Source organism: Terrapene carolina, unplaced genomic scaffold, assembly GCF_002925995.2.
Source record: "Terrapene carolina triunguis isolate 2854851 unplaced genomic scaffold, T_m_triunguis-2.0 Scaffold68, whole genome shotgun sequence".
In the NCBI taxonomy this organism is placed as follows: domain Eukaryota; kingdom Metazoa; phylum Chordata; order Testudines; family Emydidae; genus Terrapene; species Terrapene triunguis.
This window is the reverse complement of record NW_020664419.1, coordinates 66953059-66970051: the sequence shown is the minus strand read 5'-3', so window position 1 is coordinate 66970051 and position 16993 is coordinate 66953059. Positions and strand designations below refer to the sequence as shown.

The window sequence follows — 16993 nt, the reverse complement described above, 5'->3', positions numbered from 1 at the left end:
AATTTTGCCGACCATCCCTATGCACTAGGGGGAAAAAATATGATTCCATAAATAAAAGAAGAGCTACTACAGAGATCAATCAACTTCACAAGTTCCAGTTGAATATTTAACCAAATAAGTTACTTGAACTTCACAGGTTGGAGGTAAATCAAATAATCTCATTGATATTTAGCATCACTGCCAACCGATGAAGGGAAAAATACAGGTAAAAGGAAATTAAGTATTCTAATTGACCGACAGACTTAATTGGAAAGATTTTTTTCTTTCAATTACAGCTGGACAAATACTGTAAAAATAGGTGAACCGTCAAATTTTAAAATGCATTTGCTTTGATTATAGTCTCACCTCTTTGTGAACAGCCTACAGAAGTTTACTTGCAGGAATGTGCGCTGGAAAAAATATTAAGCTAATATTGCAGAAAACAAATGTCAAATTCACCATTTCGAGTATGCACACGAGAAACCTGAATCTAAGAGTTATGCTCATCTGGAGAGGTGAGACAAACATATCTGTGATCCATGTCTAATGAAAAAAACCCTCTATTTTCAATTATAAATGTTGAAAACTTGAAACAATACCTGTTGCTAACAATTCACAAGCCATCCAGCGGCTGATTATACCCACACAAAACATTTCTAGAATAATTTCAAAACAATAAAATAATATGGAAGTCGTGATCTTTTCACAGACAACTTGAGAACAGAAGCAAAAAAGCTAAGTTTTGCTAACCTATTGTTTGCTGTGAACAGGTCACCTGCATCTGAGATAAAGCAATAATATACAGCAGGTGCAGTATAACAGATGGATCAGCAGTGGTACATGAGATGAAAATGAAATATCAGCAGCTTGCTTATGCTCATATGTTGGTGGTTTTCCAACTTTATAATTATCAACATAAAACTAGGGCTGCGTGTTCAGAACCTGTATTACTTATCCTAGCATGACTGGTTGGTGTTGCTTAAATTGTCTCACCAGAACTTGAAAAGAAATACTTATCAGTGTGCAGGGGAGTAATGTATTCTTTTCCCAAGTAAAGGGCATTGTATGCAATAAGCCCTGCAGATGGCTCAGCCATGACACAGAGGTAGCTGTCCATATCTGGCATTGGTTATGCTTTTATCGCATAGCTACTGTTAGTCAGATATTGCAGGGGATACAGCATAAGTATACAAAAACTAATGCTCATCCAGCGTCTGTACTTACAGACCTCAAATAGGAATACTACTCTCACTTTGCCTGCTTGCCCAGTAATCAGATTCCTTTTCCTTGTCTGCAATTGAGTAGGGGATTTTTGACTATAATTATATGCGCCTGGGTATAGTAATGACAGTGCTTTCCTGTATAATATCTGCAATTCCTTTACCTATTGTTATCTCTACAGTAGGTCTTTTACTTTTATTCTGCTTGATAGCACCTGCCAATGCTGCAAGATAAAAAAAAATTAAATGTGTATTCTGAATATCCTTCTCTTTGCTGTTCTTAAGTTGTTAAACAAAGAGGGAGGAAGCCAGGCTGGGTGTTAAGTAGTATCACAGCCTTTTATTCAGCAAGCAGCACTGGCATATGGTGTTCTTTATTAGAGGATGTGTTGGTGAGCAGTCCCTCAGATAACACTGGGCATACAAACACATGTTATGCTTTAATTAAACACAGGTTATTGGGCTTGACACGGGGTCACTGAGTGATATTTAATTGCCTGTGGTATACAGGAGGTCAGACTAGATGATCTAGTGGTCCCTTCTGGCCAAACTCTTAGGAATTTAAGAATGACACCGGGCACAGATGCATTAAAACCAAGTGCAGTAATGGTGTTGGATGCAACCAAACTCACCTTTAACTTAGCTTTGGGTTGATAATACCTGAACTCAGGTCTGTGATAGGAGCAAGCTCCATACTTAGTAGCATAATTGTTTACTTTGTCTTTTGTAGTTTCACCTTCCTTGTTTTGTTTGAGAGATTAAGACTTTATCCTGCACCATTCAAGTCAATGGGAGTTTTCCCATTGACTAGACTGGGAGCAGGATCAAGCCCTTAAGCTGGAGGACTTTATACAAACGGGGAGGGGTGAAGTGCCAAAAATGAGCAGCTATGAATTGCAGTCAAGTTTTGTAAGTGGTTTGAGAAGTAGAAGTACACAATCTTGTTGAATCCATTACACAGGCACAATCACAATTGCTTACTGCACCATCTGTAACCATCCATCCCCTTTAAAAACAAAATACATGTTTTATACTTAAATAATTGCATACAAGTTCAGATATTCTACTTGCCATGTGCTTTACTGCCTATTATAAATAAAAGCAGTGAAGTAAAAATATGCTGCTCTGTAAATATAGACAGTATTAATTGCTATGGGTGCCCAATGCTGATGCCGATTCATATTGACCATAATTCGTTAGGAAGAAAGTGACATGCAGAAGGATGCAGAGCTGCATGTGGTTAGTTTCAAGAACAGAAGTCACTTTACAGTGATCAATGTGACCATGTCACATATTAGTGATTTATTATATAGCTAGCACAATAAGCTAGCTTCTCCTCTGATGGAATTCAGTACACCCTATGGGTTTATTAAAATAAATAGATAGCTTTTGAAAAATCAAACCACAAAACACCTAAGCAAATTTTTAGTTTGTACATGCAAATTATCTTTCAAATAAATTTTAAAATACCCTATTCATATATTGTTTTCCATTTGAGCTCTGATCGTTTTGTGCATTAGACACATTCTCACCTAATAATTTTTCAAGTATTTATAGTGGAATTCTATTTTTTGCAAATTACTTTCATTTAGCTCTGTATGTTCAGCAGATTTTATATTATCATAATCACAACAACTAAAAAAAGCGTACTCTGTCACATAACTTTAATACTATTTTAAGATCTTGCAGTGGGAGGGTTATGGAAGAGATTTAGAAAATCTGTGCTTCAGAAACCATATGGTCATGCATCTGAAGCTAGTTTGTTAGTTAGTTGAAGGTTCCGTCTCACTCTGGCTGCCAAATACAGAATGGCCTACAGAGGTGAAAGGAAGCCGGTACGGTCCGATACAGCGTACCGGTAAGAAAGTGCTGACTGTACCGGCAGGCCACTGATGGGGGGAGAGGGGGCAAAAGGGGCAGCTGCCCCAGGGCCCTTTTAAATCACGATTTAAAGGGCCCGTGGCTCCCAGCCGCCCTGCATACCGGTAAGTCATTTAAGTTACTTTCACCCCGAGCCTGCCTCATCATTTTAGCACCTGAAATGATAATTATCATCCCCCCCAACTTTGAATATAAATATAATGTTTTCTGAAGCATGTTCACATTTCTGAAATACTTATGTCCCATCAGTTAATCTAAAAGTTTATTCCTTGCTTGGGACAGTATTTTTCAAATACGTTGTTGATGTAAATCCTGTGCTGGACCCTATATCAAGTTATGTTTGCTGCCAGCAAGAGGTTAGAGGACAAACAGTATTGATTGTGTTACACATTTCATTGAAGTCAAGTCATGTCATGTGCCTGCTTTTGGCATCTTCTGCCTTGATAGTTCTATCTCAGTTTGCCACAGCAGAAGCAATTCATATTTGTTCTGACCTGTTACACACAGTATTTACAATCTATTAGAAGTGACAAAAATAGGCAAAATTTTCTTCTAATTTCTGACGTTCCTACAATGATGCCAACGTATTCTTGCAATATTAGACTTTTATCAGTGCTGCTTCTTCTCTTTGGAGATTTGTGGCATATAGGCATAGTTTCCTTTTAAATAGCATGATACACAATTGCCTCAATATACTGTATGGCAAAGCTTTGATTTCTTTTCTTTTATGAAAAAACCATTCATTTAAAAATGGTCTACAATCCACATGAAGATCTTGGTTGTAAGGTTTTTGCACTGAGACACTTTTGTTTGTTGGAACGTATATGACAATCATCTATCATTATAGAATTCCACCATTCCACCTAATGTGTGGAACAATTTGTACTCCTGAAATACACTCCAGTCAAGCAATTTAGTGGGGAAAAAATGAAAAACCTCTTTCAGAGAAATCACCTCTGCTTTTGAAGACCTACTATTTAAAAACAATGTAAACATACAAATCAGAAATTAAGCACATTTGGGAGTGTTTCATTTCACAGCAGATATCACTTAATGCAAGTCATTTTTGAGAGAAAGGGTATGTACTGATCTGACAAGAGAATTTTGCCCCTACTCAGGGCCCTGAGATCCTTCAGTATGTATGTTTTCTCCTTCGTGACTTTCTTTTCCTCTGTACTCTACCACAAATAAAGTTAGATAAAGTACCACTTTTGAGGGACTATGTCAAACCTCATTGACAGAAGACCTTGCTTTCTCTCACAAATAGGCATTATCAATCATTTGTTCCAAGGACTGAATATCACTTCTTGTGAGGATTGGAAATCTAGAATTCAGAACTGAAAGAAAGAGAAGGAGGGGAGCGTTTGGGGAAAAGAGAGATAGGGAAATATAGGAAATTGAAAAGGAATAGATAACTACATATTGAGAAGCAGTCAGTAAAGAGGATTTACTGTGCTCAAGCCTATGTTCCAAGGAAGCTAGTGGGAAATGAGACACTGGAAGCTGCTTTTTAAAGTTGACTTCAGTGGTAGGTGGGTCAGGAGATGGACATTGGGTTAGTCTCCTTTTGTGTGTAATTGTATATAGAAAAAACTTCAACAAAATTTCTACTTTTTTTTTTTAAGCTTAGAAATGTCAGTAATGTTGTCTCATCTCCCCTGTTTTTTCTGAAGAATCCAGAGATGTGGTTTCTTGGCTCTTAATTGAAGGAGGTCTTCAATCTTTAGCAAAAGAGCTTTCCTCTGAATTGTCTGTTGTATATTTGAGTTAAATGAGTGTTAACAAAAACAATAGTTTTAAATAGTCTGAATTACAAAAAACAAAAAGCCTGCAACTTCTCTCAGTTAGGTTTCAAATCATAGATATCAGAGTTCTCCACTTACCCTTACGGTCTTCCAGGAAACCAGGGTAAAAAATCTGAACAGAATAGTAACTAAAAAGCCACCTTCGTATATCATAAAAAGTCAGAAAACCATTTCTCTTTCACGTGCATGATATATTTTAAATGTTTGGATTTCACAAACCATGAACTTGTCTCACCTACACTTGTGCCACCCCCTCTCCACGGCAACCACACACCTTTTTATTTTTTTCAATATCAACACACATACACCACCACACTCAAAGCCAGTCTGGTACTGCAGAGTTTAGCTAGAACTGCAGTATTTTTAAAACCAAGTTGAAATTCTGTTTTCAGACACAGTTAAGTCCAGCATAAATGTGGCTTAGCACAAGGATATGTCTACACTGATAAAAAAAACCTGAAGCACCTACTGTCAGAGCCCAGGTCAGCTGACTTGGGCTTGCAGGTCTAGCGCTTCAGGGCTATAAAACTGCAGTGCAGACATTCAGGCTGGGGCTGGAGCCTGGGCTCTGAAACCCTGTGGGGGGGGGGAGGATGTGACCTCTTGGGTGTGATAGGCTAGTTCAGGGGTCGGCAACCTATAGCACGCATGTCCCAGCAGGCAGCAGCGTGCCATTAAAAATCCTGTTCAGCCCAGCCCGGCATGGGGGCAGAAGCTTGGTCCTGCCGGCTCCCCTGCCTGTTCCCGCAGTATGCTGGGTTTCTGCCCCTCCTCCTCCTCTCCATCCCTCCCTCCCTGCTGGACGATCAGCTGATGGCCCTTGCAAGGAAGGGGGTGGGGGAGGAGTGGAGTCAGCGTGCTCGCTGCTCCCAGCGGAGGCAGAGAAGAAGCGGGGGCAGGGCCTTGGGGAAGGGGGTGGTGGAATAGGGGCATATCCCCTCCAGCCCCCTGCCGTGAGCACCCCATGACCCCAGCCTACACCCCCAGCCCTCTGCCCTGACCCCCCCCTCACACACACCCAGCCCTCTGCCCTGAGCCCTGCAGCCCTGCACACCCCCCAGGCCTGTGCCCTGAGTCCTGCGCCCCGCCCACCACCCAGGCCCCTGTCCTGAGCCCTGACTCCCCCTCACACACACCCAGCCTTCTGCCCTGAGCCCTGACCTCCCGCACACCACACAGCCCTCTGCCCTGACCCCCCCTCACACACACACAGCCCTCTTCCCTGAGCCCTGCAGCCCCACACACACCCCAGACCCGTGCCCAGAGCCCTGCGCCCCGCACACCCCCCAGACCCCTGCCCTGAGCCCTGTACCCCCCTCACACACACCCAGCCCTCTGCTTGACTCCTTCACACACACCCCACGACCCCAGCCCCGACTCTGGCACCCACACACATACCCAGGCCCCCCACACCCTATGCCCTGACACCTGCACCCCTCTCACATGCCCCCAGCCCTCTGCCCTGACTCTTGCACCCCCCCACATCCCCACCCCCACCCTAAGCACCAAACACGAGCTCCTGCACCCCCCCCCACATTCCCACCTGCACCCCTTGCACCAAATGGGAGCTGCCCAGGTAAACGCTCCACACCCAAACCCCAACCCTGAGCCCCCTCCCTCATTCTAGCTCCTGGCCAGACCCTACACTCCAACCCCCAGCCTGCTCCTTCACTCCCAGCCCTGTGCTCAGTGCACTCCCACCCTCAGCTCAGTGCAGAGACAGAGGAAGAGAATGGGCCAGAACCAGGGAGAAGGTAAGTACCCACCATATGTGGGCAGGGCCGGGACCCCAGACCAGCAGTGGGCTGAGCGGGTCCAGCAGCCGGCGGATGGAACCCCTGAGTGGCAGCGGGCTGAGCCGCTCAGCCCACTGCCGGTCTGGGGTCCTGGCCACTGGCCCCACACAGCCCGCTGCTGGTCTGGGGTTCTGGCTGCCGGTCTGGGGTTCTGGCTGCCGGACCCTTGCCAGCCGGGGTCCAGGCCACAGGCCCCGCTCAGCCCGCTGCCGGCCTAGGTGAACAGAACCCCAGACCAGCAGCGGGCTGAGCGGGCCGGCAGCGTAAGATCAACATTTTAATTTAATTTTAAATGAAGCTTTTTAAACATTTTGAAAACGTTTATTTTACAATACAACAATAGTTTAGTTATATAATATATAGACTTATAGAGAGAGACCTTCTAAAAAACATTAAAATGTATTACCGGCACGTGAAACCTTAAATTAAAGTGAATAAATGAAGACTCGGCACACCACTTCTAAAAGGTTGCCGACCCCTGGGCTAGTTTATGATCTTGCAAACACTTAAATATACACATCACTCTGCACTCACATGAGCAAGACTTAGAGTTCAAGGTGTCTACTTGCATGAGGAGGATTATGTACATGCTCATGTGTAGATTATGGAAACTAAGGTCCTGGTTCATCACTCACCCCTTGGCCTCCTGGTTTACTTTTGCAGATGCAGTTAAGTGGACATTGCAGCACATATGCCTGTCTGCTACTAACTGGATGGAGAGCACCAGCTCATTTTGCATAGGCTACCAAACAGTCACTACTGGAAGGGGTCTGCACTTGTGATACTAACTCCCGTTCAGCAAAGGATGCAATTATGCATGTGAGCAGTCCCATTAACTTCTAAACACAAGTAGTCTCTGAAGTTAGTGGGCTTGCTCGCATATTTGAAGTTAAGCAGGTGCTTACATATTGCAGTGAGCTCCATGCAGTATCAGTGCCTTAGAAATGAAAGGCTAGTGAGCCATTCCCAAACACCCAACCTGCTCGCTTCTCACCCATGTTAAGCTTTCACACTCCCTGTATTCCACTTTCTTATCTGGTAACCACAGGAAAGGTTTGACAAGCTTTTCTTCAATTCAATTGTTTTTGCATTATTTTGGCTTGTATATTTGCAAAACTCTCCCCACCCCAGTTTTTGTATGAATCAGAAATTATGCTCATTTTCACATTTCAGATGCAACCTAAAAATGATTCAGGCATCAAATTTAAAATGCAAAAAGAGATAATCAATCAACCCTGCATAAATCTTATTTACATTTACATTTCCCCCCTCAATGACCATTTGAAAAGTCTAAAATACGGAAACAGCTTAAACCACTGACATCCTTTCTGTGACAGCAAGTACGAGAAGAGGACAGGACTCTGGATAAAACCAGCATCTTTAGAACTCTCTCTGTTCTCCTTGCTTGCAGAGCGTGGAAGGAGAGCACCATGAAAAAGCAGTGGAGCTCCTGAAGGCTGCTAAAGATAGTGTCAAGTTGGTTGTGCGCTACACTCCCAAAGTGCTGGAAGAGATGGAGGCTCGTTTTGAAAAACTGAGGACAGCACGACGCCGGCAACAGCAGCAACTGCTAATTCAGCAGCAGCAACAGCAGCAGAATACACAGCAAAATCATATGTCGTAGGTGAGACTATTCATTGGTCATGCTTTTGGCTCGAACCTGTGAAGGGTTGAGCATCTCTTACCAGCTACTGAGCACCGACCGCAACAGGAGCGGAGAGTGCTCATCACTTGGTAGATTTCAGTGTGCCCTACCCCAAGAAAAATGCACTTTGCAAGTAGGGGATTTGCCACATCAAAATGTGGTGCTATTTTTCCAAGTCTGAATCTAGAAATCAATACCTGGCATATAAGTCTAGCATGCAATACAAGGAAGGGTCTGAGCAGTAAGTTAGTATTCTTTCTGGACACCCTGTATTTTACTCCAATGAGCCAAAAAAGAGAGTTCTTGTAAAAATTAAGAATTTTTTGCTACCAGCTTTAGGCTTAATATAACAGTCCCTTACTACTATGCTGCAGAGCATCTACACACATGAGGGGAATTTTTCCCAGGCCTTTCACAGCTACAAAAAGCCTCAAATGCACCAAAGCTACTGTGGTTCCATTGCATAATGTGTTGGAAAAGTGCTTAGCTGCAAATCCTACCTCCACTGTGGTAGGGAATATTCCATTCACCGCTTGGGTACTTATATGGCCAAAATTACTGTAGTATCTGAGTGCCTTACAATCTTGAATGTATCCTCACAACACCCCTGTGAGATGGCACTTCCCTATCACTCCCATTTTCTGAACTGAGAGGCTAAGTGATTTGTCCAACGTCATCCAGGAAGTCTCTGGTGAAGCAGGAACTTGAACCCAGCTCTTCCAAGTTGTAGGCTAGTATCCTGCTTTGGTCCCCTAGACAAGAGTCTTTTGCTGAGGTTTTGCATGTGAGATCAGAATTTTGCTTGATGGACCCTTATTCTGTGAGTCTTAGTCAAAATTCCTATTTTCCGCTCTTAATGTTACAGATATAAATGGCTAAGTTTTGTGTAATAAATTGTGTTTTTCTACCTTAAACTGGACTGTTGCAGGAACCATTAAATATTAAAACGCAAAATCTCACGAAAGTTTCAAATAAAGTTTAGCCAATCTCACCCCAACTAAAACTTTAAATGTACTATAGTGCTCATTACAGTTATTCTTAGTTGGGGAGAAAGAAAGGAAGGAAAATATGAGTGACCCAATCCCTCAATTCTTTTTGTTAGCTCTGAGAAATGTTTTTGTTTGTTTAATTCTAGGTTATTCTCAAGAATAAAATCTAGATCAAGAATTCAGTAACCAAGCAATTGGAGCTGTGCTTCAGAATTCCAACCTACAGTTACAAGAAAACAGAGAGAACACAATAACTGAACTTATCAAGAAGTTATGAATAAGTGGTGTAAGAATAATTTAGTAAGAACCAAAACACATCTGGTACCTTCTTTATAAGGCTTTTCAGTACAGTGCAGTCTCAGATACAAGATTTCTATGACTTTATTCCTAATGAGCAGTATGGTAAGTAAACACTATGAAATGTAGAGAAGTTTGGGGCTTCTGAATAAATCATTGTAAGGTCCAATCTTGCACTCCTTATTCTAACAAAACTCTGGCCTATTGGTCAGTGAGGGTTATATCTAAGGAGGCCAAGATCGGCTGCTAGTGAGGGTGAAGTCTTTCTCTGCAGTTATTTCCAGAAATGAACAACTTGTTGTCCATCAACCAAACTGCATCTGTTCAAAATGTTGCCACAAACATAAAACAAACTCCCACATCACACTCCATAACCTCTTTTTACTATATATTGTAGAGTTGTTTTAATCTGACTTCCAGTTTATAATAATTTTCAATTTTTTTTCCTGAAAATAGCAAGTTACTATATTTATAAAGTATTCAGTTGTAGAAGCAATTGGCTTTTTACTCTTGATGTTTCCATATATTTTATTATGCATCAGTAGAGTGAGGTAGTTTTAGATCTACTTTAATTTTATTAGTAGTAAGGCTAGAGAATCTTAGAACGTATTTTTAAATATAGGTATTGCTTGTATCCATTATAGCTGCTATTCTGAAATCTATAACTGAAAACTATAACTGTATATTTATTCCATAAAATATATATTGTCAGAATGTACTTGTTACAGAAATAGGATCTTTGTTACCATGTATTACAAATGTAGTAAGATAATGTTAGCAAAAGACCAAGCTTTGTTTGGCACATATTCATGTGATAAATATAACCCAGCTATCTTAGCTTTTCTGTATTTTAAAATTTATTTTGTATTTCATTGTTAATATATTTAGGAGGAGAAGTGTAAATTGTTCCTGGCATATTTTCTTGTAAGTCAGTTTGATCTTAAAGTTTAGAACTTTATCAAATCAAATTGGAATGTAAAAGCAAAATATATAAGAACCTTTTTAAGTTTACATTTACTTTTCCAAAGATTAATGAACAGTCACAGCCAAAGCTGGAAGGCTAAAAATATCATCTACCTTAGAAGTGAAAAAAAACGTAATCCTCAAATCGTGACCAATTTATTGTCATTTAAAAATATCTCCTACATAGAGAAAAAGGAGGCAAAAAGGAAGTCCTCCAATTCTTGCATACTGAAAACTCCAGTTGATTTCACTTGGAGTTGGGGGCACAAGGAACTCAGAACTATTCTGAAACAATGCTCTGGTTGCAGCCTTGTAACAAAAAAAAGTCAAAACCTGTTACATCTTTTCTTTGCAGGTACTCACATCATTGATCCCCTTCACTTCAGTATAAAATCTAATCAAATACAGAGCAGACAGCCACAGCAGCTACCATAGTAGCATAGATTTAAAAAAAGAATACGTACTGGCCACCAGCTTTGACAGTGTTCCATTACTATACTTAACTGCTGAAAGTAATCATGCTTTTAAAACCAAATTATATTTAAAGCACCAGATGAACAATATAATACCTAGAAATAATTCCATCCAGTGGTCCTGGTGACAACATGAATTAAACAGTGTAGCTTGAGTGTGCCACCAGAAGTTAAAGATGGAATATTCTTTTACTATGTTGTGCAAAGATTTTGTTTGAGTTTTTTTGTTTCATTTTTTAACTTAATAAGATTGTGATGTACCCATTTGAAATATCTATTTTAAAGCTATATTTTTTAAAAAAACATTAGTATTGATAGTATATGAACTATTACTGCATATGACTGTATTATATCACATGATAATGATTTGAGTTACATTGACTACTCTGTAAATTTTCAGAGACCAAATATTACACAGTACGATTAGTGAGACCACTGTATTACATTCTTTCTGAACTCTCCCCTGCCCCTCATCACAATATCTAGATTTTAATGGAATGGACAGTTAGTATAGTAAATTGCCAAAAAAAAAAAAAAAAGAATGTCATTAATGTCTTTATATAGAGAAGCATATCTAATTCATTTGCATATGTTATTGTTCAATAAATTATTTATACATATTAATATAAACATCTCAGTCTCTGCCAACATTTAAAAATAAGAGGAAAGTATAATACAGGTACATTACAACAGAAGGGGCAAAAAATCATTGGGGTTAGACTAGATGACCCTTCTAACCCTATGTTTATGGGGTCAATTTCAATTATCATACCTGCACTGTGGATCTGTAAAGATGTAGCAAGTTAATCACTGGAACAGCCTCTACACACTGCCAATAATCTGTCATCCCCTAAAAACTGAACCTTCAATTATGGATGTTCTCTGCATTTTTCACATAAATCTATAGCTTTGATTCAGCATAGCACTTAAGCACATGCTCATGTATTTAACTAGACCCTAAAAGTGCGCACACAGCTCTCTCTCTCATTCATACATTCCCACTCTTATAGCTAATTGTTTGCCTTTTTATTTATTGCTGTTACTGTATGAAATTGTTTTATCTGCAGTCACTTTAGTAAGTTTAAGGTCTCATTGATTTTGGCAGGAATAACTTGAGCCCCCTCAGATACATTTCCTTGTATTGACAGTGAGTTGAACTAGACCAGTGGTTTTCAACCTGTGGTCCACGGACCCCTGGGGGTCTGCAGACTATGTCTAAGACTTCCAAAGGGGTCTGCACCTCCATTCAAAATTTTTTAGGGGTCTGCAAATGAAAAAAGGTTGAAAACCCCTGAAGTACAAGATCCACTAAATCTTTTCTGTCTCTAACTTGATACTTGTAAAGGAATAAAGGATACCATTCTTTGGGTCAGTGGCCCAGAGCTGGCCTGACTGTCCCATTAGCCCGGCCTGCTGCACCCAAGAAAGAATTGGAATTTAATTAGCTGATCATCATATAAAGAGGCCAGCAAGAAGGGGTTTAGCGAGAGAGGGTATGTCTACACTACGGGATTACTCCGAATTTACAGAATTCGATTTTTGGCAACCGATTGTATAAAGTCAAGTGTATGCGGCCACACTAAGCATATTAATTCGGCGGTGTGCGTCCATGTACCGAGGCTAGCGTCGACTTCCGGAGCGTTGCACTGTGGGTAGCTATCCCATAGCTATCCCATAGTTCCCGCAGTCTCCTCCGCCCATTGGAATTCTGGGTTGAGATCCCAATGCCTGATGGGGCAAAAAACATTGTCACGGGTGGTTCTGGGTACATCCTCTCCCTCCCTCTGGGAAAGCAACGGCAGACAACCGTTTCGCGCCTTTTTTCCTGGGTGAACAGTGCAGATGCCATACCACGGCAAGCATGGAGCCTGCTCAGCTCAAGACAGTAGTCATGAACATTGTAAACACCTTGCGCATTATCGTGCAGTTTATGCTGAACCAGGACCTGAAAAACCAGGCAAGGAGGAGTCAGCTACGGCAGTGCGGCGATGAGAGTGATGAGGACATGGACACAGAATTCTCTCAAACCGCGGGCCCCGGTGCTTTGGAGATCATGCTGTTAATGGAGCAGGTTATAGCCGTGGAACACTGATTCTGGGCCAGGGAAACAAGCACAGACTGGTGGGACTGCATAGTGTTGCATGTGTGGGACGATTCCCAGTGGCTGCGAAACTTTCGCATGCATAAGGGCACTTTGTGACTTGCTTTCCCCTACCCTGAAGCACCAGAATACCAAGATGAGAGCAGCCCTCACAGTTGAGAAGCGAATGGCGATAGCCCTGTGGAAGCTTGCAATGCCAGACAGCTACCAGTCAGTCGGGAATCAATTTGGAGTGGGCAAATCTACTGTCAGGGCTGCTGTGATGCAAGTAGCCAAAGCAATCACTGAGCTGCTGCTACCAAAGGTAGTGACTCTGGGAAATGTGCAGGTCATAGTGTATGGCTTTGCTGCAATGGGATTCCCTAACTGTGGTGGGGCGATAGATGGAACCCACATCCCTATCTTGGCACTGGAGCACCAGGGCAGCCAGTACATAAACCACAACAGGTACTTTTCAATGGTGCTGCAAGCACTGGTGGATCACAAGGGACGTTTCACCAACATCAACGTGGGCTGGCCAGGAAGGGTTCAGGACGCTCGCGTCTTCAGGAACACTACTCTGTTTAAACGGCTGCAGCAAGGGATTTACTTCCCAGACCAGAAAATAACCGTTGGGAATGTTGAAATGCATATAGTTATCCTTGGGGACCCAGCCTACCCCTTAATGCCAGGGCTCATGAAGCCATACACAGGCAGCCTGGACAGGAGTCAGGAGCTGTTCAACTACAGGCTAAGCAAGTGCAGAATGGTGGTAGAATGTGCATTTGGACGTTTAAAGGGTCGCAGCAACACGTTACTGACTCGCTCAGACCTCAGCCAAATCAATATTCCCATTGTTATTGCTGCTTGCTGTGTGCTCCACAATCTCTGTGAGAGTAAGGGGGAGACTTTTATGGCGGGGTGGGAGGTTGAGGCAAATCGCCTGGCCACTGACTACACACAACCAGACACCAGGGCGATTAGAAGAGCACACCAGGAAGCGCTGCGCATCAGAGAAGCTTTGAAAACCAGTTTCATGAGTGGCCAGCCTACGGTGTGAAAGTTCTGTTTGTTTCTCCTTGATGAAAACCCGCCCCCTTGATTGACTCATTCCCTGTAAGCAAACCACCCTCCCTCCTTCGATCACAGCTTGCTTTCAAAGGAAATGAAGTCACTATTGTTTAAAAATCATGTATTCTTTATTAATTGATTATAAACAGGGAGAGAACTGACAAGGTAGCCCGGGTGGGGTTTGGGAGGAGGATAGGAGGGAAGGAAAAGGCCACTTCAAAAGTTCAAAATAATGACAGCCTTTTCCTTGGGCTGTCCACTGGGGTGGAGTGGGCGGGTGCACGGAGCCTCCCTCCCCACGTTCTTACACATTTGGGTGAGGAGGCTATGGAACATGGTGAGGACAGTTATACAGGGGCTGCAGCGGCACTCTGATCCTGCTGCCATTCCTGAAGCTCCACCAGATGCCGGAGCATGTCCGTTTGATCCCACAGTAGCCCCAGCGTTGCATCCTGCCTCCTCTGATCTTCCTGCCGCCACCTCTGATCTCGAGCGTCCCTCCTCTCTTTACGTTCGTCCCTCCTGTCCTCACGTTGGTCCCTCCTGTCCTCACGTTCACTGGCATCTTTCCTGTACTTTGATACAGTGTCCTTCCACTCATTCAGATGAGCTCTTTCATCGCGGGTCGATTGCATGATTTCCGAGAACATTTTGTCTCTCTTGCATTTTTTTCGCCGCCTTATCTGAGATAGCCTTCGGGACAGAGGAGGGAGGCTTGAAAAATTTGCAGCTGTGGGAGGGAGGGGGGGAAAAGGGAGAGAAGTATTTAAAAAGATACATTTTATAGAACAATACTTATACTCTTTCATGGTGAACAACACTACTCACATTACATAGCACATGTGATTTTGGTACAAGGTCGCATTTTGCATCTTATATTGAGTGCCTGCGGCTTTGGTGTTAGAGATCACAGACGCAGGGCCGGGCAACAGAATTCGACTTGCATGCAGCCATGGTAAGCAATTGTCTTTCGACTTCTGCAACCTTCATTAAAGCAGCGCCCTCCTTTCCCATACCAAGCAAAGCCCGTTGAGTGCTGTGGTTTTCCTGTTAACGTGCAGCAGCAGAAACCAAACTAAACCCCCACACCACCCATCCAATTCTTTGGGATGATCGCTTTACTCCTCCCCCCACCGCGTGGCTGGTATCAGGGAAGATCCCTGCTAGCCAAACGTGAAAAGCTCAGTGCCAATGCCCCTCCCTCCTCCCCCCACCGCTTGGCTAATTGCAGGGAAGGATTTCTTTTCAGCCACAGGCAAACGGCCACCTCTGTCCCCTTAATTAAATTCCCGTATTTCAACCAGATTACCATGAACGATATCACTCTCCTGAGGATAACACAGCGAGATAAAGAACGGATGTTGCTTGAATGCCAGCAAACACCGGGACCATATGCTGCCAGGCTTTTGCAATGATACCAGATTCCTTGCTACTAGCATGGCGTGGTCAAGTGTCCTACAATGGGGGAAGGAATAAGGCTGCACTGCCCAGAAACCTTCTGCAAAGGCTTTTGGAGTATCTCCAGGAGAGCTTCATGGAGATGTCCCTGGAGGATTTCCGCTCCATCCCCAGACATGTTAACAGACTTTTCCAGTAGCTGTACTGGCTACGAATGCATCCCAAGTCCTCAGGGCAAATTAATCATTAAAAAAAGCTTGCTTTTAAACCATGTTTTATATTTACAAAAGGTACACTCACCAGAGGTCCCTTCCATGGCCTCATTGTCTGGGATAACGCCTTGGGAGGGTACTTCAGTCAGGCTGAGAAAAAGATCCTGGCTGTTGGGGAGAAGGGAGTGCTGTGTGCTCTCCGCAAGCTCGTCCTCCTCCTCCTCTTCCCCGTCCGCAGAATCCTCAGGCAAGGCTGAGATTACCCCCTCCTCAGAATCCACGGTCAGAGGTGGGGTAGTGGTGGCGGCCCCCCCTAGAATTGCATGCAGCTCAGCGTAGAAGCGGCATGTCTGCGGCTCTGACCCGGACCTTCCGTTTGCTTCTTTGGTTTTCTGGTAGGCTTGTCTGAGCTTCTTAACTTTCACGTGGCACTGTAGTGAGTCCCTATTGTGGCCTCTCTCCATCATGCCCTTGGAGATTTTTTCAAATATTTTGGCATTTCGTCTTTTGGAATATAGTTCTGCTAGCACGGAATCCTCTCCCCATATAGCGATCAGATCCAGTACCTCCCTTACGGTCCATGCTGGTGCTCTTTTTCGATTCTCGTACTACATGGTTACCTGTGCTAATGAGCTCTGCGTGGTCACCTGTGCTCTCCACACTGGGCAAACAGGAAATGAAATTCAAAAGTTCGCGGGGCTTTTCCTGTCTACCTGGCCAGTGCATCCGAGTTCAGATTGCTGTCAAGAGCGGTCACAATGGTGCACTGTGGGATAGCTCCCGCAGGCCAATAGCGTCGAATTGCGGCCACACTATCCCTAATTCGAAATGGCAATGTCGATTTCGGCCCTACTCCCCTCGTCGGGGAGGAGTACAGAAATCGATTTTAAGAGCCCTTTATGTCGAAGTAAATGGCTTCGTTGCGTGGACGGGGCAGGGTTAATTCGATTTAACGCTGCTAATTTTGAACTAAACTCATAGTGTAGACCAGGCTGAAGAGAGGAAGTTGAGAGGCCAGAAGTGGTGCCCTGATGACCCACTACTGGCGTTATTGCTGAGAGGAACTGCTTCAGAAATGCCAAATGGTCAAAAAGGGAGATTGGTGGGAGATCTGTATTACTGAGGCTCTGAGGTAAGAGCCAGGAAATCTGGTTAGTGGAATTACTGGTGTGAGAGGCTAATTT

The 16993-nt window shown here is 43.2% G+C and overlaps 1 protein-coding gene across 1 annotated transcript in view; it reads left to right on the top strand.

Annotated features, from left to right (window-relative positions):
• Positions 1–10967, top strand: part of LIN7A (lin-7 homolog A, crumbs cell polarity complex component) — a 56065-nt gene extending 45098 nt beyond the window's left edge. Inside the window, exons 5-6 of the mRNA XM_029910872.1 lie at positions 8093–8305; positions 9462–10967. Coding sequence (XP_029766732.1) covers positions 8093–8305 — 213 coding nt within the window. The 3' untranslated portion in view covers positions 9462–10967. The remainder of the gene's footprint in view (positions 1–8092; positions 8306–9461) is intronic.
• Positions 10968–16993: the final 6026 nt, after the last annotated feature.